Genomic DNA, 23419 nt, shown 5'->3' on the forward strand with positions numbered 1-23419 from the left:
CTATCAATGTCACTGTTTATCAGAAAACACTTAAAGGGAGAAATGGGGACGGAGAGAATCTAGCACGTGGGGCAATGGAAGGCAGGGGACGGGGACCCTTCCGCCCCCCCAACTCGGTCGCTCACCACTTTTTCCTTGGCGAAGCTGACCCTCTTCCCACAGTTGCCCTGATGATGGTTGGGCAAGGTCTGGGGTCAAGCAAAAGCGTGCACTCTTCAGACAAGCCAGCTCAGACCCCCACTCTGACCCTCGTCAGCTTGGTTGAGAGGTAGGGAGAGAGCTCGAGATAGGGTCTCCGGCAGCGGGGCTGAACCTCCGAAGTCCCCACTCCCGGGCTGGTGGTGGCGAAGGGGGTTGGGGCTGAGTGCCCTTCCGGGGGCGACCGACCTGGGGATCTGGCAAGCCCTCCCGGGACGCGTCGGCCCTCTGTCTGGGGGCATCTGCTCGGTGCCCAATCCTCAACCCATTTCTCGAGGTTAAAGCTTCCCCGCTGCGGGGGCGCAGCTCTCCCGAGGCGGCTGACGAGCTCGGCTAACTCCAGAGGCGCCGAGAGCTCGGAGACAGAGCTCTCCCTTCCCCCCGCGTACACGTCAACGCCGGCGTCTAGGAAGCGTCGTAATGTCTCGAAGAGACTCGCCACCCACAACCCTGCAGCCCGCCCCTCCAGCTGCCGACGGAGAAATCCCTGACCCAAGAGCACCCTGATCCTTCCCGTAGGCTCAAGGCGAATCAAAAGAGAATCTTTCCGCAGAAGTACTCCGAGAGGGCGGGTCGCTGTGCCTACAGGGAGGGTTTGTTGGAGCCCTTAATAGAAAACAAGTTGGCTGTGGCGCCTCACGTCTCTCCCCTTCCCTGTCATTTTTAAGGTTCCTCAGGTCTCGATTGCGGCGAGTTTGTCAGCCCTACCCGACAGCCAGCTTTCCTGCCCTAATAGCCAGCGCCGGCCGGTTTCGCCCAAACGTTCGCTTTTGAGCGTTTGCGCTTGGGAGGCGCGGCTAGAGCCGTGGTTTCGTGTGTGCTTCTATTAGGGGTCATCCGGTAGTGATGGCGGCGCTCAGTGAGACTTTCCTGTCACTGGATACTACTACTCCCAGCCCTCCTCAAAGCCGCCGGAGCAACCCCCTGGTCTTTAATTTACAAGTAGCAATTTGACTTGCTCTGCTGCATGTCAGGTGGGAGCTTGGAAAGTGTGGAGAAGCCCCGGGGATTAAGCGATCGCAGCTTAAAAAGAAAAAAAGCCAAGCAAATAAACAAAACCCACCCACCCTAACAAACATGAGGCTGCTGGAGAGAATGAGGAAAGAATGGTTCATGATTGGAATAGTACTGGCGATCGCGGGAGCAAAGCTGGAGCCGTCCATAGGGGTGAATGGGGGTAAGTGCTCCACCTCTGCGTGCTCCGCCGCGGTTCCCACTTCAGAACTAATTTTCGAGTCTTGGGCAGGAGGGGGAGACAGGAATTGGGGAGTGTCTGCCTCTCTTAGGGACACTGACCAGCCCATGGTGTCTTTTGGCCTTTTAGCTGATTTTTCAATTTGCCAGCCCCAGAGAGGATTTATAATTAGGAAGGAGGAAAGGGAATTTGAACGCAGGTTGCCTTTGCCGCGGACAATCAATGAGAATCCTTAGTGTCAAGCAGTGAGGTTACCGAGAATGAAACTTATCCCTCCTGCCTTCAAAGTAGCATCACATCCCAAGGGACGCTAGGTTGCCAGGAGTTCCTTATCTGTCTCGGAGTGAACACCATTACCTTGTCCGTTTCCGACACTCCCCTCCCCCACGTTAAAAAAAGGAAAGGCGGGCCAGCGGCGGGGGGAGAAAAAGGGACCCTTTTTTCTCTTTCCTCTTCCAACTCCGATTTGGTGGCCCACATGTTGGAGGGTGGTGTTTTTCTGCAGTTGCTGCCGCTCCACAAACTCCCAAGCCGACTGACACGTTGCACTCGCTGCTTCCGTGTACGGCCGGCGCAGTTGCTACACTTAGCAGTTTCACAGATACGGGCTGTGTTAGATCCTATGTGCTGTGTATTTTGGCAAGGAAATGTAGGCGGGCTTAAAAATCACACCCAGATCTCTGAATAGTGGAATCCTTGTCCTGTGTGGATGGGCTTTGGTGGAAATGACTGGAAATAGCATTAGCCTTTCCTGTCCCACCACCCCTCCTCCCACCCTTAGACAAGCATGTCCCACTTTTCATAAATGTTAATTGAATTTCTTTAGTTCATTGTCTGCTTGACCTTGTTTGGCAGTTTTCATGCTTATTGACAGGTTTTACACACCAGCCATACAGGGACAGATAAGGACGAAGTGAGCACACAATCTTCATGCCAGTGCGAACACTCAGGAGGCTATTTGAAGTTATTTGTACCTTTTTGTTCAAACATGATGAAAGTGAATGGAATGATCTCTCAGGAGAACAGCGGTTCCTTCTACCCTCTGCCCTCAATACCTCCATTTAGAGGTAGCTTCAGAAAACATTTAAAAGAACAAAGACAGTGGAGATGAAAACTTTTTCTTTTATGTTCTTTCCTTCTCTGTTCAACTTAGTCCACAATGTGGAGGGTGTATAGCTGTGAGAGTAAAGCTGTTGGGCTGGTTATCCGGCTGAAGATACCAGTTTCTACTTTGACATAGTTTCTCTGTGAGCTTTCGGGAAATTTGTGAAGGCTAGTATTCAGGTTCTGCCCAGTCAGTTCCCTTGTCCCTGCAGCTTGCTGGATTTGAAGAATGTTAGAGAGTATCTTTGTGGCGCTCTCCGATGTACATTTCACTAGCTTCACTTGCAGACTTTGTAGCTTACAGTGTTAGTTCTCTGATTTGCTGAGTGTTAAGGTGAAGTTATAGGTAATGTGTGATCCTCTACGTTGAGATCTGCAGAGACTAGGTTTGGTCAAATTCCTTTTTCTCTTACATTCCTGGGCTGCTCAGTGGGAAGGAGGGTTGTGGACTGCTGAATCACTTCCCCAGGGCTTCCCCCCCCTCCCCCTGCCCCCCCCACCCCAGCCCCGCCCAGTGACAGGTGTGAGATGCATTCTTGCTTGTTCTCTCAGATTCTACTTAGTGAAGTTTTGGGGGTTATTGTATGTTAGAAATATTATTTCCCATTTTCACTAGTCCCTATGCCATTAATCTAGAGTTTGTTTAATTATAAAAGAGGAGACTATTAAGAGCTGAGAGGGAACTTTAAATCCTTTTAAGCCAACATGTTTCTTTTACAGCTGAAGGTATTGAGACCTGAGGTCAGGTGACTCACCCTAGGTCAAGTTAGCTAGCTCAGGGAAGAGGAAGGACTGGGAACCGGGACTTCCGTTATATCATACCAGTTGCAACATCCATACATTCTTGGCAATAAATCCATTCTTGGCAATAAATCATTAAAAATGAATAACCATTATAAAGAAAGGCTCTCTGTAATAAAGACGTTTTCCATACCCTGATTTTTTTATAGCCCAAAAGAAGCTGAGCAGATTCAGCTAATATTAGACAACTGTGTACTCGTGTGATTTTTTTTTTTTTGAGAGAGATATCCAAGTGTAAAAGTTACTGTTTCTAAAAAAAAAAAAAAATGTTAAATGTTTGGGATTTGTTATATAGGCCCTCAGGGTAAGTTCTTGATAGTTCAATTGACCTTCCAACCTGTAAAACTTCTTCAATAAAAACAAACTTCCAAATAACACTTTGACTCCATTGGTTAAAACAACAAAAATCTAGGACCCGGGAGAGGAATGGTGGCTGAAAGTGTTCTGGCCTCTTGTGCTCTACAGAGTGATCTAAAGAACCTCTTTTTGCTGGTCACTTGTAGTCAGAAGTTTCATTTTGGGGTCTGTACACTGGAATTCATATACATTTTTAATGCATTCACATTGACTGAGAAATTTTCAGTTGAACAGTTTTCTGTTCTCTTCAGCAGAAAGTTTTGATTGTTTTCAACTTGTTAAGAGGTTCTCCTCATCTTTACCTGGATCAGTACCTTAATGACCTCACTCTGTTTTGAAGTGTAAGACTTCTACGCTTAAAGTATCACATCTTTGCTGTGACCTCCCTTTAAAAGCAATGTATATAACCAACGGGCGAGTTATGTATGGCTGGAAATTTACAGAGGTGGGAACACTAAAGTGAGAGAAGCTGAATGACTTTCCATGTTGGAAAAAGTGGGACAGATACTAGCATAGATCATTTAATTCTTACTTTTCTGTTCTTTTTACTCAGTTACATTTCATGCTTAAATATATTAAAAAGTTGAAAGTGAAGAGCCAGGAGAGATGTGAATGTGCAGATTTTCAGGTGTAGATATTCTGCTGCATTTCAGCCCAGGGGCACCCTGAGCTCTACCCATCTTGGAGTTTACCAGAGTTCAACACTGTGCTATTCATTCCAGGAAAGAAAGGCTTACTTCTTTGGAAGTATAGAGTAAGCTTCTTATTTCTACTTGCATCTATAACTGGAATTATTGCTATTAATAAGACATACCTTCTATAAAAGAAATTGCTTCATTTTTCCTTTAAGAAAACATAACCAGAAACATGCTCCTGCATAAACTTAAGAACATTAGCATGAACACCTTAGATGAAGTTTAGGAATGAAATTTACTTGATGATAGTAGGTTTTATGAAATAATGGTTTGTTGCATTCTTAAGCATTCCAAATAAAAATATGAGTTTGAAGTCCCAAAGTTGCTCTGTTTTTTATGGTCAGTTTTTCTTTTGATGTTGCCACCCCATCCCATTTTCACTGCTAAACCTCTTTTTTTTTTTTTTTTTTTTTGCTTTCATTTAAGGAAAAGTTAGAATTTACATTTCTCCTTTGCTCTTTATAGCCATCTCAAGATCTGAACCTGGTTATATTCATGACTTGGAAGATATAATCATGGCCTTGGAGAGAGGCCAAATATCATTCCACAGCATAGTTTCAACTCTCACCACTGTGCAAATATTTACCAGCTTTTAATTTCAGCCTTGCCAGCTTCTAGTTCCTCATTCACACAGTGGACGATCCATTAGCAGCTGTCTCAAAGGGGCTTTAGGTTTCTCCAAATTAGAATTGATTCCCCCTTCCCCTTCAAATGGTACATTGTCAGTGGACCTGGAATAGCCTCACCAGGTTCTTTCATGGATTAGAGTTATTTAGATCTGCATCTAATAAAAAAAAAAAGTACACATTGTTTTTAGGATTTAAAACATTCAAAGTGAAGGCTCATTCCACTGAATTGTGCCCATTAGTTAATAGTTATGATGTTTATCTATATATGTGTGTGTGTGTCTGGAGTGTGGGAAGAGTTAGCTTCTTAAAAGATTCAGTTGTTGGCTAACTAAAGTAAGCTTTAGCTGCCCAAAAGAAGCGTGCAGTCCAAGTCATTTCATGTGCTTGCTGTGGAGATGCATCTTTGGACGCATCGCCTAGCTATCGCTTGCAAACATACTGCTAACTCTGTGTGTGTATGTGTTAGTTACTCAGTCGTGTGACTCTTTGCGATTCTATGGACTGTAGCCCACCAGGCTCCTCTGTCTATGGAATTCTCCCGGCAAGAATGCTGGAGTGGCTTGCCATTCCTTTCTCCAGGGATCTTCCTGACCCAGGGATCAAACCTGGATCTCCCACATTGCAGGCAGATTCTTTACCGTCTGAGCCACCAGGGAAGCCCATACTGCTAACTCTAACCCATCATATACAGAACATCAGGGTCACCACTGTGGACAGAAGCGCAGCTGAGAAGAACAGATCTCAAAAAATACTTGGGACTGGAGGAAAAGAAAAATGAGTGTTTTAAAAAAGCAAACAAACAGGATATTAAAAATTCCTGGAAGGCATTTACTTCCAAAATGAACCCGATTCCTTGACTTTCAGATCTGCTCCTGAATCACCTTTCCTCAGCTTTGATGAAATATTATTCCAAAGTGTGAGTGGCTGAGACCGATTCACTCACAAGTATGGTAGAAAAAAAAAATGTACTTTTTTGAACCGCTTTCACTGCACTGAAGTGTAATACCTCTTTACCTGCCTTCTCCCTTTGCTCCTTTTTTCTCAGATCACAGCAGAATGATTTGTGTGAATGCCAGGTGTCTAAAATAATGTATCACAGTGTTGAAGGAGATCTTTGTTTCTTTTTTTCACTGATGCACTGCTGCTGCTGTTAAGTCACTTCAGTCGTGTCCGACTCTGTGCGACCCCATAGACGGCAGCCCACCAGGCTCCCCCGTCCCTGGGATTCTCCAGGCAAGAACACTGGAGTGGGTTGCCATTTCCTTCTCCAATGCATGAAAGTGAAAAGTGAAAGTGAAGTTGCTCAGTCGTGTCCGACTCTTAGTGACCCCATGGACTGCAGCCTACCAGGCTCCTCCATCCATGGGATTTTCCAGGCAAGAGTACTGGAGTGGGATGCCATTGCCTTCTCCGAAAATGTAGCACCGTAGCAGCTCAAAAAAGGTTTGTGGACTGAACTTCCTTGGTGGTCCAGTGGCTAAGACTCCGAGCTCCCAGTGCAGGGAGCCTGGATTCCGTTTCTGATCAGGGAACTAAGATCCACGTGCTGCTACTAAGACCTGGGGCGGCCAAACAAACAAATAAATATTTTTGTAAAATGTTGTTGGCTGACTGAGCGGTGATTTTTCCTGAGTTTGGTCTTTTTCATTGAGCAGTGCCTATAGGAATGGCGGAGGGTGGCAGGCAGCGGAGGAACCACGATTTTGGTCCTGTTTTCGGTTCTGCAGGAGTGTATTCATTCCCCAGCGCTGCCACGACCAATTTCCTCAGACTGGGTGGCTTAAAACAAGAGAAATTTTTGTTTTGTTTTGTCTTCGTTTTTTTTTCAGAATTCAGACATCAAAATGTGATCATGGCTGTCCTCCCGCCGAATGCTCTAGGGAGGAGCTCTTCCTTGCTTCTCCTGGCTTGTGGTGGTTACCAAATGTCCTTGTTACCTTGCCTCGGTCTTCACAAGGCCATCTTCCCTCTGATTGTGACCATACCAGAGTTGCCTCCACTTACCAGAATACCAGTCACTGGATTACAGCTCACCCCAATCCAATTAGACCACTTATTAATAACCTGATTACATCTGTGAAGACCCGATTTCCAAATTAGCTTCATAGGTTCTAGTAGACATAAATTTTGGAGGGACACTGTTCAACCTACTGCAAGAGGGCTGTATAAAATGTCAAATATGAGGTGATCTCAGATTTTAAAATGTTGGTCTGTGCTAGGGTTTCCCAACCCTGGCACTACTGATGTTTTAAAAAAAATTTGCTAATATTTATTTGGATTTATTTCATTAGTTTTCAATATAAGAAATAATGAAGTATAGATACATTTGAACTCCCCTTTCTTTTTTTATTGGAGTATACTTGTTTTACAATGTTGTGTTAGTTTCTACTGTTATTGACATTTTTGGATACGATAATTCTGATACGTTTGATTTTGGATATGATAATTCATATCATTGGATATGATAATTCTGAAAAACATTCTCCAGGATGTTTAGGAGAATTCCTGGTCTCTATGAGATGTCAGTAATGCACCCTACCCACTGAGTTATAACAAAAATGTTTCAGAACATTGCCAAACGTCCGTGGGTGACAAAATTCCCGCAGCTGGAGAGCCACTGTCATGCGGTATGAAATGGCTCTTTCTCAGAGTTGCAGTGTTGTCCTTTGGTTAGTGCATTAGGTCTTCAAGTCAGTTGTGTGTGTTGTTGTTGTGTAGTTGCTATGTCATGTCCAACTCTTCTGCAACCCCATGGACTGTAGCCTGCCAGTTTCCACTATCCATGGGATTTCCAGGCAGGAACACTGGAGAGGGTTGCCATTTCCTTCTCCAGGGGATCTTCTTGACCTAAGGATCGAACTTGTGTCTCCTGCTTTGGCAGCTGGATTTTTTACCTCTGAGCCACCAGGGAAGCCCCCAATTGTGTATAAGCTACACAAATAAATAAATAAATATTAGGGTCGTCCCTGTTATACCCATAGTATTAACACCTCTAGGGTGGTGCCAGCTTGTCTCTGGAGAAGATTTTCCAGAGGTGAAAGATCAGTCCTGTCTGGTTCACCACAGGATTCCTAGGGCCTGGCAAAATTTAATCTTAGCAATCTTAATAATATATTGTTAAGTACTATGCTACTCGGGCTTCCCAGGTGGCTCAGACAGTAAAGAACTCGCCTGCAATGCAGGAGACCTGGGTTCGATCCCTGGGTTGGGAAGATCCCCTGGAGGAGGGCATGGCAACTCACTCCAGTATTCTTGCCTGGAGGATCCCATGGAAAGAGGAGCCTGGCAGGGCTAGAGTCCATGGGGTCACAAAGAGTCAGACACGACTGAGCGACTAAGCACACACACTCTGCTTCTCTATATGCATTGTCTCATTCATATAGTAAGTGCTCAATAAATACTTGTGCTCTGAGAGCACTCGGGCAGAACTGAACATGCGTGAATATAAGCTTTGATCTCTGATATCCTAGGAGAAATAAGATAATATTTGCTAAAAAGAAGGGGACTTCTTCCACTGATTTTCTTTTTTTGGTGGTGCTGGTGGCGGAGAATTTTGATTGTTATATAAGCACAGATACTGTGGCAGATAAAATCAGAATTATGTAGAAGGATGCTGTCTCTCTGCTGTGCTGTGTGAGAGTATGTTTATTTTCTTCTGGTCTGAGGATTCTGTGCTGAACTGGACAGCTGTGGTCCTTGCCCTCTGGAAAATCCTATCCAGAGTTAGGCTGCCTCACAGTGAACACTCACCTCTGTCAGCTCATTAGTGCAGTAGGGGCCACACCAAGATTTAAAGTCCCGTTTGTTCTCCTCCAATGGATTCTTCTTTTGTGTCAAGTAAATGCCTGTCGGAAATGCTTATCTAACAGTGACTCATTTCTCTCTCTTTAGGACCACTGAAACCAGAAATAACTGTCTCCTACATTGCTGTCGCAACAATATTCTTTAACAGCGGACTATCATTAAAAACAGAGGTACTGTTACCTATGGGGACACATGAAAAGCAGGGAGAAAAATTTAATTTGCGCTTACCGCTTTGAAATTTCAGATTCCTTTTGGAAAGCCATGTGTAGTTACAGTCTGAAGGCTTCACTATCTCACAGAAAGTGACTTGGACCTCTGCAAAGGACTGCATTTTGTACCTAGTAACTGTGAATCGTAGACAGTATACTATAGTTGGGCAGCGGCGGAGACTAAAGAAAGGTGTGGTTAGAGTGGTTATGTCTTTAATACGGTGACCTGAATCATCTGCTTCCGGTCTTTCTCAGCTTGTGGGGCTGGGGCACTCTGGAGTCAGTGATGTTCAGTTAAGTTTCCATAACTTGTGGATCTTCGTTAACTTCTAGGACTTGTGCTGTTCAAGTGTTGCTTCTTATAGTTTTTAACTAATTTGTGTGTTTTTTTTTAAAAGTATATTCTTTGCTGGGTTATCTATTACCTGTTAATATGGTGTATCTATTACATAATAATATATAAACATACTGAAATGCAGGAATGTTTCACATTAAACCACCATCTATCATGAACACACACAGGTAATTTTATTTACTGATCTAGCTATTCCTGAATATGAGATTCTTTTAGAATTAAATCCAGATACTTTAATATCCAAGAGAGGAATGAGTAGAATTTATAATTCTCCTTTGAATTGAAATAAAAGAAGAAAATACCCATTTACCTTTGAAGAAATTATTGAGCTTGTAAAGTTGTCATTCTAAGATATGCTTATTCATATGTAGATAGGGACTCTTACTACAGGATTTGGGGCATTTTTGGAAATGGGTTTAAAATTCTGTTTCCACATTTGGTCTTGCTTGTATTTATTTTAATTTTCTTTTAAGTGTGCTTTGAATAAAAACCGTATTTAGTTACCTTCATTTTTTGACCATCCTAGTAGCAACTTGGAAAAAGCATGGTCTGACTAAATTTATGTATTCTGTAGTTGTCAAGTTGGTATAAATCTTATCAATGGGCATTTATGATATAGAAGGGATCCCTGTGTAGTGTCTGAGAAATTTTGTCTCAAGAATTTGAAATATTGTCACTAATTACTTGCTTTTTTGAAACTGACTTAGAATGAGATTTCCTAAATAGGTTAAATTCTAGTTTTTGTAAATTATTTTGACGTGAGAGGACTGTGGTTGGTGCTTCGGGGTGGGGAGTGGCTCAGGCTTTCTCTGTCAACACTTGAGTTCTACGCTTGGTTCTCAAACGTGGGATCCAGTGATACAGAAAGATACTTGCCGCTCCTGTGGTACTGGATGGATCTTCCCTTGAGGTCTTCCTGCTGGCCTTGGCTGATTCTCTTTGTGGAACAGGTGCCTCACCCAAGCCCTGTGCTTGAGACATTGCTCTAACTACATCCCCTGCTGGCTGCTTAATGTCTGCAGCTGTTCTCTGTTGTGAAGTTGCCAAGTCGATTCCAACTCTTTGTAACCCCGTGGACTGCGTCCCTCCAGGCTCCTCTGTCTATGGCATTTCCCAGGCAACAATACTGGAGTGGGTTGCCATTTCCTTCTCCAACATTTTTTCTTTATGCCTTGGGAAATCTGGCAAGATTTGATTCTCTCACTCCTTTAGTTTCTTGTTTAATGCTATCCTGTCAAGCAGCCAACTCTGTGGGATGCAGGAGTTGAAGAAGGAAGAATGTCATACTTACCAGCATTTTCTAAGGACCAAATGCTTCTGTAACCACCTAGGAAACCTTCATCCAGCCAGTTTGGCTCTGCTGATGAAATGCCTGGATCCTGTGTTTTATCTTGGTATCTAAGCAGCCATCAAAGCCACTTCCTCCATTAAGGGCCCTTTTCAAACTAATACAATATTAAGTCATTTTCAAGATCCATTTAACTTAAGATGCCCTAGATTGCATCATTATGAAGTGTAGAACCATCTCTAGGCCTTGCTAATTTCCCAGGCAAGTGAACAGTTGTAAGTTAGGAAGTAGCAATCTGATCTTCATGTTACTTGTTTTTAAGTTAATAATGAAATTAATATCAGCTGGGACTACTATTTTTTTTATCCTACTAGGTCCTGGAATCAGAGAAGGCAATGGCACCCCACTCCAGTACTCTTGCCTGGAAAATCCCATGGACGCAGGAGCCTGGTAGGCTGCAGTCCATGGGGTCGCTGTCGGACACGACTGAGCGACTTCACTTTCACTTTTCACTTTCATGCATTGGAGAAGGAAATGGCAACCCACTCCAGTGTTCTTGCCTGGAGAATCCCAGGGACGGGGGAGCCTGGTGTGCTGCCGTCTATGGGGTCGCACAGAGTTGGACAGCAGCAGCAGGTCCTGGAATAGTGCATTTTTGCACATAGGAGACGGCAAGTTATTCTTGAGTCTATTTGCAAGCATTTACATTGGTCCCACTCAAGTTTGATTTATCTTGAACATTTCATGTAGCATTACTTATACATTGAGGTAATGATGTGTATTCTAAAAGTTGTTTTGTTCATTTATTAAAATTATAAAGGACTGTGTATTAGTACTCCATGCTAGAAAGATTTAATGCTAAATCTTGTTTTATGACTCTTGGTTTCTAGTTTTGAAATCCCTGTTAAAATGGTTTCTGAACTTTTATTGTAGTATTATGAAATAAGGTCACATTTGAAATATATTTTACATTTAGTTAGCTTCAGACCTGCAGTTTCAGAGGATTAGTCACTGAAGAGATTGTGATGGGACCAATCTCACTTAAACAGGTACCTAAGACGTGCTTATGACCACAGGTCCTGCAGCCCTGTAAACTTGTTCTTGGCCTGGGACAGGAGCAAAGATGAACAGGAAGCTCAGAGCCTGAGAAGGGTCTCCAGTAGGGCTAAAATATTTAGTTTTCCTTATTTTCCTAAACAGATCATTTTTTAAAAATCCTATTAGCTTAGAAGTAACTATATCAAATTCTAAACTTGAGGCTACTGCTGCTTATATCCAGCCTAGAGCTATGAGGCTGCTTCTCAAAGCAAATCCAGTAAAGGTCAAATAAGGGTTAGCAGGGAAATTGGTATGTAATGAAAATATTTCTAAATCCCAGTCTGAGCCTCTAATTTTAAGCAATTCTTGATGCTGTCAGTGAGGTCCTGGTATGTGGAGTATCTCCTTAAGTTTATTTTAATGGAATTCGACCTGTATTACATGTGAGTAAACAAAATGTCATGTGAAATCAACTTTTCAATTATTCATGATAGTGTTTATTTAAGTATGTGGCCCTAAATTCTACATGGATATGTTTGGAGTAATACTCTTTTGAATTTTATAGTGTTTACTTGCTTTTTCTTTTCCACTGCTACGTTATTTTAAGATTGTATGAAAAAGATATAAAAAATATAGAACATTGGGTTTTTGTGACCATCTTGGAATCTTTCTTGGAAACAATTCATGTCTGTTAACTTCATGTTGTTAAGAAGCCCTTGATGACCCAGCATAGTAGCCCCTTGTGATTCATTTTTCTGGTCTTTACTGTTCCATTAGTCTGACACAATGTCAGTTGTTTCTAATTGTCATTTATCAGGTCAGCTTGTATTTTTTTAACTACATTTTTTATAACTTTTTTCATGATTCCAAAAATAGTATTTCCCCATGTAGAAACATTAGAAAGAATAAAAATAACTGCTCTTAACATTGTGTGAATTTTTGTCCTTTTCTCGTAGACATATTTTTTATATCAGTTCAGTTCAACTGCTCAGTCATGTCTGACTCTTTGCAACCCCATGGACTGCAGCACGCCAGGCTTCCCTGTCCATCACCAACTCCTGGAGTTTGCTCAAACCCATGTCCATTGAGTGGATGATGCCATCCAACTATCTCATCCTCTGTCGTCCCCTTCTCTTCCCGCCTTCAATCTTTCCCAGCATCAGGGTCTTCTGAGATGAGTCAGTTCTTCATATCAGGTGGCCAAAGTATTGGAGCTTCAGCTTAAGCATCAGTCCTTCCAATGAATATTCAAGACTGATTTCCTTTAGGATGGACTGGTTGGATCTCCTTGCAGTCCAAGGGACTCTGAAGAGTCTTCTCCAACACCACAGTTCAAAAGCATCAATTCTTTGGTGCTCAGCTTTCTTTATAGTCCAACTCTCACATCCATACATGACTACTGGAAAAACCAAAGCTTTGACTAGATGGACCTTTGTTGGCAAAGTAATGTCTCTGCTTCTTAATATGCTCTCTAGCTTTTCTTCCAAGGAGCAAGCATCTTTTAATTTAAAGGCTGCAGTCACCATCTGCAGTGATTTTGGAGCCCCAAAAATAAAGTCTGTCACTGGTTCCATTGGTTCCCCATCTATTTTCCATGAAGTGATGGGACCAGATGCCATGATCTTACTTTTCTGAATGTTGAGCTTTAAGCCAACTTTCTCACTCTCCTCTTTCACTTTCATCAAGAGGCTTTCTAGTTCCTCTTCACTTTCTGCCATAAGGGTGGTGTCATCTGCATATCTGAGGTGATTGATATTTCTCCCGGCAATCTTGATTCCAGCTTGTGCTTCTTCCAGCCTAGCATTTCTCATGATGTGCTCTACATATCAGTTAAATAAGCAGGGTGACAATATACAGCCTTGATGTCCTCCTTTTCCTATTTGGAACCAGTCTGTTGTTCCATGTCCAGTTCTAACTGTTGCTTCCTGACCTTCATATAGGTTTCTCAAGAGGCAGGTCAGGTGGTCTGGTATTCCCATCTCTTTCAGAATTTTCCACAGTTTATTGTGATCCACACAGTCAAAGGCTTTGGCGTAGTCAGTAAAGCAGCAATAGCTGTTTTTCTGGAACTCTCTTGCTTTTTTGATGGTCCAGCAGATGTTGGCAATTTGATCTTTGGTTCCTCTGCCTTTTCTAAAACCAGCTTGAACATCTGGAAGTTCATGGTTCCATATATATGCATTAATATACTGTATTGGTGTTTTCCTTGCTGGCTGACTTCACTCGGTATAATAGGCTCCAGTTTCATCCAGCTCATTAGAACTGATTTGAATGCCTTCTTTTTAATGGCTGAGTAATACTCCATGTACACAGCTTTCTTATCCATTTGTCTGCTGATGGACATCTAGGTTGCTTCCATGTCCTGGCTATTGTAAACAGTGCTGCACTGGGGTGGTCAACACAAATGAATATTGGGGTGGTCTACACAGTTTTAGCATATTTTCTAATAGCTCTTAACACTCTGTTGCTACCTTAAATTATTAGTTATTCTCCCCCTTTTGGACATATACATTGATTCCCGATTTTACTGTAATAGATAATGCTGTAAATATCAGTTCTTTCTATAAATAAATGCTTGTAACCACTTTTTATATCCTTAGGTGAAATGCCTCCCCAAAACATTTTGAAATGCAGGAATATGAGTCATATTATAGTCCTTGAGATACTCTCCCAAATTACTTTTCAGAAAAGTTAAAGCATTTTATATTCCTGTGAGAAGTGTATACCAGTACCTTTGTTTACTGCATTCTGCATTCTGCATTTTAATTTTTTTTTAATAAAAAACCCACTGATAGTTATTTGCTGTTTGTAGAATCCCTCTGAGTGTGTTTGAGTGAGACTTGGTTTCAAGACTACTGAGAATTTTTCCAGCTGCTGGTGCTCAAATTTTTTCTGGGGTGAAACTTCTGGTTCAGTGTAAGATGGCTCCTTTTACGTGAGCTCTGATCTGCGCACCCAGTGTGGCTTCAGGTTGGCCCAGTGTTATTCTCCATTAGATCCAGGTTGCCAGAAGTTCCATAGATGCCTGTGCCTTTAGAGATGTATTGAGATTGAATCTACATGTCTCCCAGTGTGTCTTCACATAGAGAGATGAAGGGTGGGAGCTGCTGAGACAGGTGGCAGGAAGTGGTGATCAGTGAATGAGTCTGCATTAACCTACTATTTATTACTCTGTAAACTGTCGCATGGGCAGAGGAGCCTGGTAGGCTGCAGTCCATGGGGTTGCTACTAGTCAGACATGACTGAGCGACTTCACTGTCACTTTTCACTTTCCACTTTCATGCATTGGAGAAGGACATGGCAACCCACTCCAGTGTTGTTGCCTGGAGAATCCCAGGGACGGGGGAGCCTGGTGGGCTGCCTTCTATGGGGTCGCACAGAGTCGGACATGACTGAAGTGATTTAGCAGCAAACTGTGACTAATGTCTCTGAGGCCACTTCATGACTTAACTTGAACTAGGGAAGGTGGGGTACATTGTAGTGCTAAGTTTATAACCGGTGACTCTGTGGAGTCTTGGAATGTGTTTTAATGACTGCATGTTTCATATGTTTTCTGTTACTTTCTGAATTTGTTCATTTCCTCTGAATAATCGCATAACCCAAAGAAATTCAAATGTAAATGCTTGTTAGTTTGGACATATTGAAATCCCAGAGTTTAATGTTACATCCTTTTCCAGCTGTGAGACTCATGTGTTCCTGGTATGTCATGTCTCCATGCAAACCTTCTCCCTCTCAGGGCAATGGTGTGACTTGGTGGTAGAAACAGGCGTGCATGGGTTTGATAGTTTGCCAGAAATGGGTTTGATTCTGATTCACTCTCAACCTCAATGTTCTCATCAGATAATATCTTCCTAATAGAGTTGTTGTCAGGATTAAATGAGGTAACATACATAAAAATGGCAAGCCCAGAGCATGGCACAGAGCCCTGCTATTCAGTAAGTTTAACAGAGAAATCTAGTGAGTAAAGAAATACTGGTTTATAGTTTTTTTATTTTGTATTACATGTATTTACATGATAAAAAGGTAATATTAGACCCATTTAAAAAAATCTAGTGAGTAGATTTTGGGGAAAGAGCCATTTGGAATTATAGAATATTATTGGGGAAAACATTTTTAAAAATTATGATTTGTGTGTAGATTTAGTAACATCCTGCCAAGTTGAGGCCTTGCCAGGTCTGGTGTAATGAATAAAGGGTATCAAATTTAATTAAAATGCTAGGTCCTGCCAAAATTTTTAAACAAGATTTTATTCTTTTGAGTTAGCCAAAAAGTTTGTGTGGGTTTTTCTTTCTTTTTTTTTTTCTTTTTTTTTTCCTTTTGTATTTTTTTTTTAATTAATTAATTTTTTTTTTAAATTTTAAAATCTTTAATTCTTACATGCGTTCCCAAACATGACCCCCCCTCCCACCTCCCTCCCCACAACATCTCTCTGGGTCATCCCCATGCACCAGCCCCAAGCATGCTGCACCCTACGTCAGACATGGACTGGCGATTCAATTCTTACATGATAGTATACATGTTAGAATTCCCATTCTCCCAAATCATCCCACCCTCTCCCTCTCCCTCTGAGACCAAAAGTCCGTTATACACATCTGTGTCTTTTTTCCTGACTTGCATACAGGGTCGTCATTGCCATCTTCCTAAATTCCATATATATGTGTTAGTATACTGTATTGGTGTTTTTCTTTCTGGCTTACTTCACTCTGTATAATTGGCTCCAGTTTCATCCATCTCATCAGAACTGATTCAAATGAATTCTTTTTAACGGCTGAGTAATACTCCATTGTGTATATGTACCACAGCTTTCTGTAGCATTCCATGTGTTTATAGTGTCAGCAATTCTGAAATCTATGCTAGTGTTAAGGTAGTTAGCTTAGCTGTATTCCAGAATTTTATGAATCTAAATTGTTATGGTGTATTATATTTGAAAGAAATGAGAATGTTTCATAAGTTTTATATAAAAACATAATTATGACGAAGAGTTTTTTTTTTCTTAAAGTCCATCTCTTATGCGTATGCTTATAGGTAAAAACTTTAGCTGTGAAATAACTCCAAATTGGTAGATATTAACTAGACTTACTGTGGTGATCATTTTGCACTATACGCAATGAATCATCATGTGGTATGCCTAAAACTAGTACAACATTGTATGTTCACTGTATCTCAGTTAAAAACCTAATTCATGTGATGTTGTTTTGGCAGCAGTCTCTCTTCAGAAATAGTTTTCTTACCTGTGTTATTTTGTGTCCTTCATTTTCACAGGAGCTGACAAGTGCTTTGGTGCATATAAAACTGCATCTTTTTATTCAGATCTTTACACTTGCATTCTTCCCAGCAGCAGTATGGCTTTTTCTTCAGCTTTTATCAATCACACCCATCAATGAATGGCTTTTAAAAGGGTATGTTTAAATATTTTGAAGGGTCCACTTTTCATGGGGCATCTTTATGACGTTATCATTTCTGTGGCAACTGTATATGAAAGGGCTTATGTGTGATATAAGCAAATAAAAACAGTTTTAACATTATTATTATTCCTAAAAATGATAGTGTTTCATCAAGGAAGTTCATTAGAGAATTTTATGACAGAATCTTAAAAGATAATGCTCTTACTTAATCTTATGGTTCCAGGAGAGACAGTTTTCTGTTGGGAGAAAGATGGAAGGCGCTAGAGGATGTAAGATCTATGTTTGTGTGTGTAATGTAGGCTCTAAGTTGGGTGCTTTAACTTTTGCACACTATATCTTACTAAATACTACATGTTTTTAAAAATATATAGGAAATAAAAAATATAGAGAGGGGACAAACATTTACTTTTTCACTTGCTCTGTTTTATGTTTGATAGGATAATTGAATTACCAATACATTTTTGTTAAAATCTTTTTTTCCCATTAAAAATGTTGCCATGTTTGTTAAAAGGATTAAATGACTTAAAAGTTATTTGGAGTGGTTTAAAGCTAGCCACATTTTAGCATCATGGTATAACAGCTTAAACACTGAACTCCAGGCCTAAAGGTTGCATTTTAATCTAGTCGGAAACGTAGACTAGGTTTAAGCTAGTCTGAAACCTCAACTTCCCTGTTTTGTAATTATGGTGGTGGTTTAGTCTCTAAGTCATGTCCAACTCTTGCGATCCCATGGACTGTAGCCCACCAATCTCCTCTGTCCATTGGATTTTCCAGGCAAGAGTATTAGAGTGGTTTGCCACTTCCTTCTCCAGGGAATTTTCCCAACCCAGGGATTGAATCCAGGTCTCCTGCACTGCAGGGAAATTCTTTACCAACTGAGCTACCAGGGAAGATGTTTTCTAATTATAAAATGAAGACAATCATATTTTTATTGCCTGCTTATTAATGATTTGGGGGACATCAATTGAGATCACTTATTCATTCATTCATTTGCCATTTATTTAGCTCCTATTACATGCTAGGAACTATAGATACTGGACAAACAACAGTGAACAAAATTGGCAAGTGCCAGTTAGCTTTGCGTGTCAAGGACATTCTTGGTGTGATTGTCAGTAAACAAGTAAATCCGTGATCAAGATAGAGACAAATGATGTGAAGTAAAACTGTGTGATATGGTTGAAAATGGTTGAGAGGATAGACTGGTGATTAGTTTACACTGCAGAGTTCTAGGGGTAGAAGGTTCTAGACAAAGAAATTAGAATGTGTAAGGGCTGGAACAAGCCTGGAATGTTCTAGAGTCAGGAAAGTGACAGTGATGATCAAAGCCTAATGATGTAGAGGATGAGTAATATGACTTAGGGTTGGAAAGGTGGACAGGACCCTTCCCATAGAGTTTTGCAGGCTATGGAAAAACATTCAGTTTTCATTTTGTGAAGCTACTGGAGGGATTTAAATAAGAGTGTGAGGTGATTCGGATTTGTATTGCAAATGATTCTTCTAGTTCTGGTATGGAGAACAGATAGTAGAAGGGCCTGAGAGAAAGCTTGGGGACCAGCTCGGAGGTTAGTGTGGTGAGGTAGCAGTGCAGTAGAAATAAATGGATGTATGGAGATTATGTTTAAAAATTAGAGCTCTCAGAACCCATGGGTGGATAGGGTGTAGAGACAGAAGGAAAGGGAGGAGCCAAAGATGACATCTAGATTTGGGGTATGAGCTACTGGGTGATAGGTGGCATCATTTACTTAGCTGGGGGAGAAAGTTTAGGACAAGAGGGGGAATCAAGGGTGCTGTTTTAATTGAGTTTGAGAGAATGATGTAAAATTTCACCAGAAATTATAAAATGCTACATAAATATGATGACATCATTTTAGAGCAACAATGTATGATGTGTATTAAGAACCAGTATTTGGGACTTCGGTGGTGGTCCATTGGTTAAGACTCTGCACTTTCAGTGCAGGGGACATGACTTTGATCCCCAGATGGGAACTAAGATATCCCATGTGCTGCAGAGTATGACCAAAAAAACCCCAAACAAGCCCAGTATTTACTGAGTATCTGCCCTTCATAGAACACTCAAGAAGTTGGAAAAGACCAGCATTTTCCTTGTATTCAGGGAACGTTGTTTAGTTGGATATGTAGAACATATGCAGCAGCAGTAGGGCATGGGGCTTCCCAGGTGATGCTGGTGATAAAGAGCCCACCTGCCAATGCAGGGGACTTAAAAAATGTGGGTTCAGTCCCTGGGTGGGGGAGATCCCATAGAGCAGGGCATGGCAGCCCATTCCAGTATTCTTGCCCAGAGAATCCCATGGACAGAGGAGCCTGGTGGGCTTACTGTCGATGGAGTCACAAAGATTTGGATACAACGGAAGAAGCACAAGCTGGAATCAAGATAGCCGGGAGAAATATCAATAACCTCAGATATGCAGATGACACCACCCTTATGGCAGAAAGTGAAGAGGAACTAAAAAGCCTCTTGATGACAGTGAAGGAGGAGAGTGAAAAAGTTGGCTTAAAGCAATACGTGAACCGTGAACTTCTTGATGTTCAAGCTGATTTTAGAAAAGGTAGAGGAACCAGAGATCAAATTGCCAACATCCGCTGGATCATGGAAAAAGCAAGAGAGTTCCAGAAAAACATCTATTTCTGCTTTATTGACTGTGCCAAAGCCTTTGACTGTGTGGATCACAAGAAACTGTGGAAAATTCTGAAAGAGATGGGAATACCAGACCACCTGACCTGCCTCTTGAGAAACCTATATGAAGGTCAGGAAGCAACAGTTAGAACTGGACATGGAACAACAGACTGGTTCCAAATAGGGAAAGGAGTACGTCAAGGCTGTGTATTGTCACCCTGCTTATTTAACTTCTATGCAGAGTACATCATGAGAAACGCTGAGCTGGATGAAGCACAAGCTGGAATCAAGATTGCCGGGAGAAATATCAATCACCTCAGATATGCAGATGACACTACCCTTATGGCAGAAAGTGAAGAGGAACTAAAAAGCTTCTTGAGGAGAGTAAAAGAGGAGAGTGAAAAAGTTGGCTTAAAGCTCAACATTCAGAAAACGAAGATCATGGCATCCGGTCCCATCACTCCATGGAAAATAGATGGAGAAACAGTGGAAAGAGTGTCAGACCTTATTTTTCTGGGCTCCAAAATCACTGCAGATGGTGATTGTAGCCATGAAATTAAAAGATGCTTACTCCTTGGAAGAAAAGTTATGACCAACCTAGATAGCATATTCAAAAGCAGAGGCATTACTTTGCCAACTAAGGTCCGTCTAGTCAGGGCTATGGTTTTTCCAGTAATCATGTATGGATGTGAGAGTTGGACTGTGAAGAAGGCTGGGCGCTGAAGAATTGATGCTTTTGAACTGTGGTGTTGGAGAAGACTCTTGAGAGTCCCTTGGACTGCAAGGAGATCCAACCAGTCCATTCTGAAGGAGATCAACCCTGGGATTTCTTTGGAAGGAATGATGCTAAAGCTGAAACTCCAGTACTTTGGCCACTTCATGCGAAGAGTTGACTCACTGGAAAGACTTTGATGCTGGTAGGGATTGGGGGCAGGAGGAGAAGGGGACAACCGAGGATGAGATGGCTAGATGGCATCACTGACTCGATGGATACGAGTCTGAGTGAAATCTGGGAGTTGGTGTTGGACAGGGAGGCCTGGCGTGCTGCGATTCATGGGGTCACAAAGAGTCGGACATGACTGAGTGACTGAACTGAGCTGAACTGAAAAGCTCAACATTCAGAAAACAAAGATCATGGCATCTGGTCCCATCACTTCATGGGAAATACATGGGGAAACAGTGGAAACAGTGTCAGACTTTATTTTTGGGGGCTCCAAAATCACTGCAGATGGTGATTGCAGCCATGAAATTAAAAGACGCTTACTCCTTGGAAGAAAAGTTATGACCAACCTAGAGAGCATATTAAAAAGCAGAGACATTACTTTGCCAACAAAAGTCTGTCTAGTCAAGGCTATGGTTTTTCCAGTGGTCATATATGGATGTGAGAGTTGGACTGTGAAGAAGGCTGAGCACCGAAGAATTGATACTTTTGAACTGTGGTGTTGGAGAAGACTCTTGAGAGTCCTTTAGGCTGCAAGGAGATCCAACCTGTCCATTCTGAAGGAGATCAGCCCTGGGGTTTCTTTGGAGGGAATGATGCTGAAGCTGAAACTCCAATACTTTGGCCACCTCATGCGAAGAGTTGACTCTTTGGAAAAGACTCTGATGCTGGGAGGGACTGGGGGCAGGAGGAGAAGGGGACGACAGAGGATGAGATGGCTGGATGGCATCACGGACTCAATGGACGTGAATCTGAGTGAACTCCGGGAGTTGCTGATGGACAGGGAGGCCTGGCGTGCTGCAATTAATGGGGTTGTAAAAAGTTGGACACGACTGAGTGACTGAACTGAACTGAAGAGACTTAACATGCATGCACATAGGATATATATATATATATATACACATACATATATATATACAGAGTAGTAGCCAATCAAAATGGTCTACCTTGTGATTTGTTAGATAAGTATAACCAGTTGTAGAGGAAGAAGGCCAGACATCCTGTAATACTAAGTCAAGTGGGCCTTAGGAAGCATCACTATGAACAAAGCTAGTGGAGGTGTTGGGATTGCAGCTGACTTATTTCAAATCCTAAAAGATGATGCTGTGAAAGTGCTGCACTCAATACGCCAGCAAATTTGGAAAACTCAGCAGTGTCCACAGGACTGGAAAAGTCAGTTTTCATTCCAGTCCTAAAGAAAGGCAATGCCAAAGAATGCTCAACCTACTGCACAATTGCACTCATCTCAGTTCAGTTCAGTCACTCAGTTGTGTCTGGCTTTTGGCGACCCGATGGACTGCAGCAAACCAGGCCTTCCTGTCCATTACCAACTCCTAGAGATTACTCAAACTCATGTCCACTGAGTTGGTCATGCCATCCAACCATTTCATCCACCATTGTTGCCTTCTCCTCCTGTGTTCAGTCTTTCCCAGCATCAGGGCCTTTTCCGTTGAGTCAGTTTGTCGCATCAGGTGGCCAAAGTATTGGAGTTGCAGCTTCAACATCAGTCCTTCCAATGAATATTCAGGACTGATCTCCTTTAGAATGGACTGGTTGGATCTCCTTGCAGTCCAAGGGACTCTCAAGAGTCTTCTCCAACACCACAGTTCAAAAGCATCAATTCTCCGGTGCTCAGCTTTCTTTTTAGTCCAACTCTTATATCCATACTCATCTCACATGCTAGCAAAGTAATGCTCAAAATTCTCTAAGTTACGCTTCAACAGTATGTGAACTGGGAGCTTCCAGATGTTTAAGCTGGATTTAGAAAAGGCAGAGGAACCAGAGATCAAATTGCCAACATTGTTGGATCATAGAAAAAGCAAGAAAATTCCAGAAAAACATCTATTTCTGCTTTATTGGCTACACCAAAGCCTTTCACTGTGTGGATCACAAGAAACTGTGGGAAATTCTTAAAAAGACGGGAATACCAACCCACCTTGCCTACCTCCTCAGATATCTGTATGCGGGTCAAGAAGCAACAGTTAGAACCAGGCATGGAACAACGGACTGGTTCCAAACTGGGAAAGAAGTAAATCAAGGTTGTATATTGTCACCCTGCTTATTTAACTTATTTGCAGAGTACATCATGAGAAATGCTGGGTAGGATGAAGCACACGCTGGAATCAAGATTGCTGGGAGAAGTATCAATAGCCTCAGATATGCAGATGACACCACCCTTATGGCAGAAAGCAAAAAGGAACTAAAGAGCCTCTTGATGAAAGTGAAAGAGGAGAGTGAAAAAGCTGGCTTAAAACTCAATGTTCAGAAAACTAAGATCATGGCATGTGGTCCCATCACTTCATGGAAAATAGATGGGGGAACAATGGAAGCAGTGACAGACTTTATTTTTTGGGGCTCCAAAAATCACTGCAGATGGTGACTGCAGCCATGAAATTAAAAGATGCTTGCTCCTTGGAAGAAAAGCTATGACTAACCTAGACAGCATATTAAAAAGCAGAGACATTACTTTGCCAACAATGGTCTATCTAGTCAAAGCTATGGTTTTTCCAGTAATCATATATGGATGTGAGAGTTGAACTGTAAAAAAAACTGAGCACTGAAGAATTGATGCTTTTAAACTGCGGTGTTGGAGAAGACTCTTGAGAATCCCTTCCACTGCAAGGAGATCCAACCAGTCCATCCTAAAGAAGATTAGTCCTGGGTTTTCATTGGAAGGACTGATGCTAACGCTGAAAGTCCAAATCTTTGGCCACCTGTTGTGAAGAACTGACTCATCTGAAAAGACCCTGATGCTGGCAAAGACTG

The 23419-nt window shown here is 42.0% G+C and overlaps 1 protein-coding gene across 8 annotated transcripts in view; it reads left to right on the forward strand.

The window, feature by feature from the left end:
- Window positions 1–1026: 1026 nt before the first annotated feature.
- The window catches only part of SLC10A7 (solute carrier family 10 member 7), a 311030-nt gene continuing 288637 nt past the window's right edge, over window positions 1027–23419 (forward strand). For 5 of the 8 annotated variants that reach the window (XM_069556753.1, XM_069556752.1, XM_069556755.1 and 2 more), the window contains exons 1-3: window positions 1027–1375; window positions 8871–8953; window positions 16936–17072. In XM_069556753.1, coding sequence (XP_069412854.1) covers window positions 1276–1375; window positions 8871–8953; window positions 16936–17072 — 320 coding nt within the window. In that variant the 5' untranslated portion in view covers window positions 1027–1275. Of the gene's footprint in view, window positions 1376–8870; window positions 8954–11009; window positions 12547–16935; window positions 17073–23419 lie in introns of those variants that run through there. The other 3 variants (XM_069556758.1, XM_069556756.1, XM_069556759.1) reach the window with 3 other exon arrangements.

This window comes from Ovis canadensis, chromosome 17 (genome assembly GCF_042477335.2).
Source record: "Ovis canadensis isolate MfBH-ARS-UI-01 breed Bighorn chromosome 17, ARS-UI_OviCan_v2, whole genome shotgun sequence".
NCBI lineage: Eukaryota > Metazoa > Chordata > Mammalia > Artiodactyla > Bovidae > Ovis > Ovis canadensis.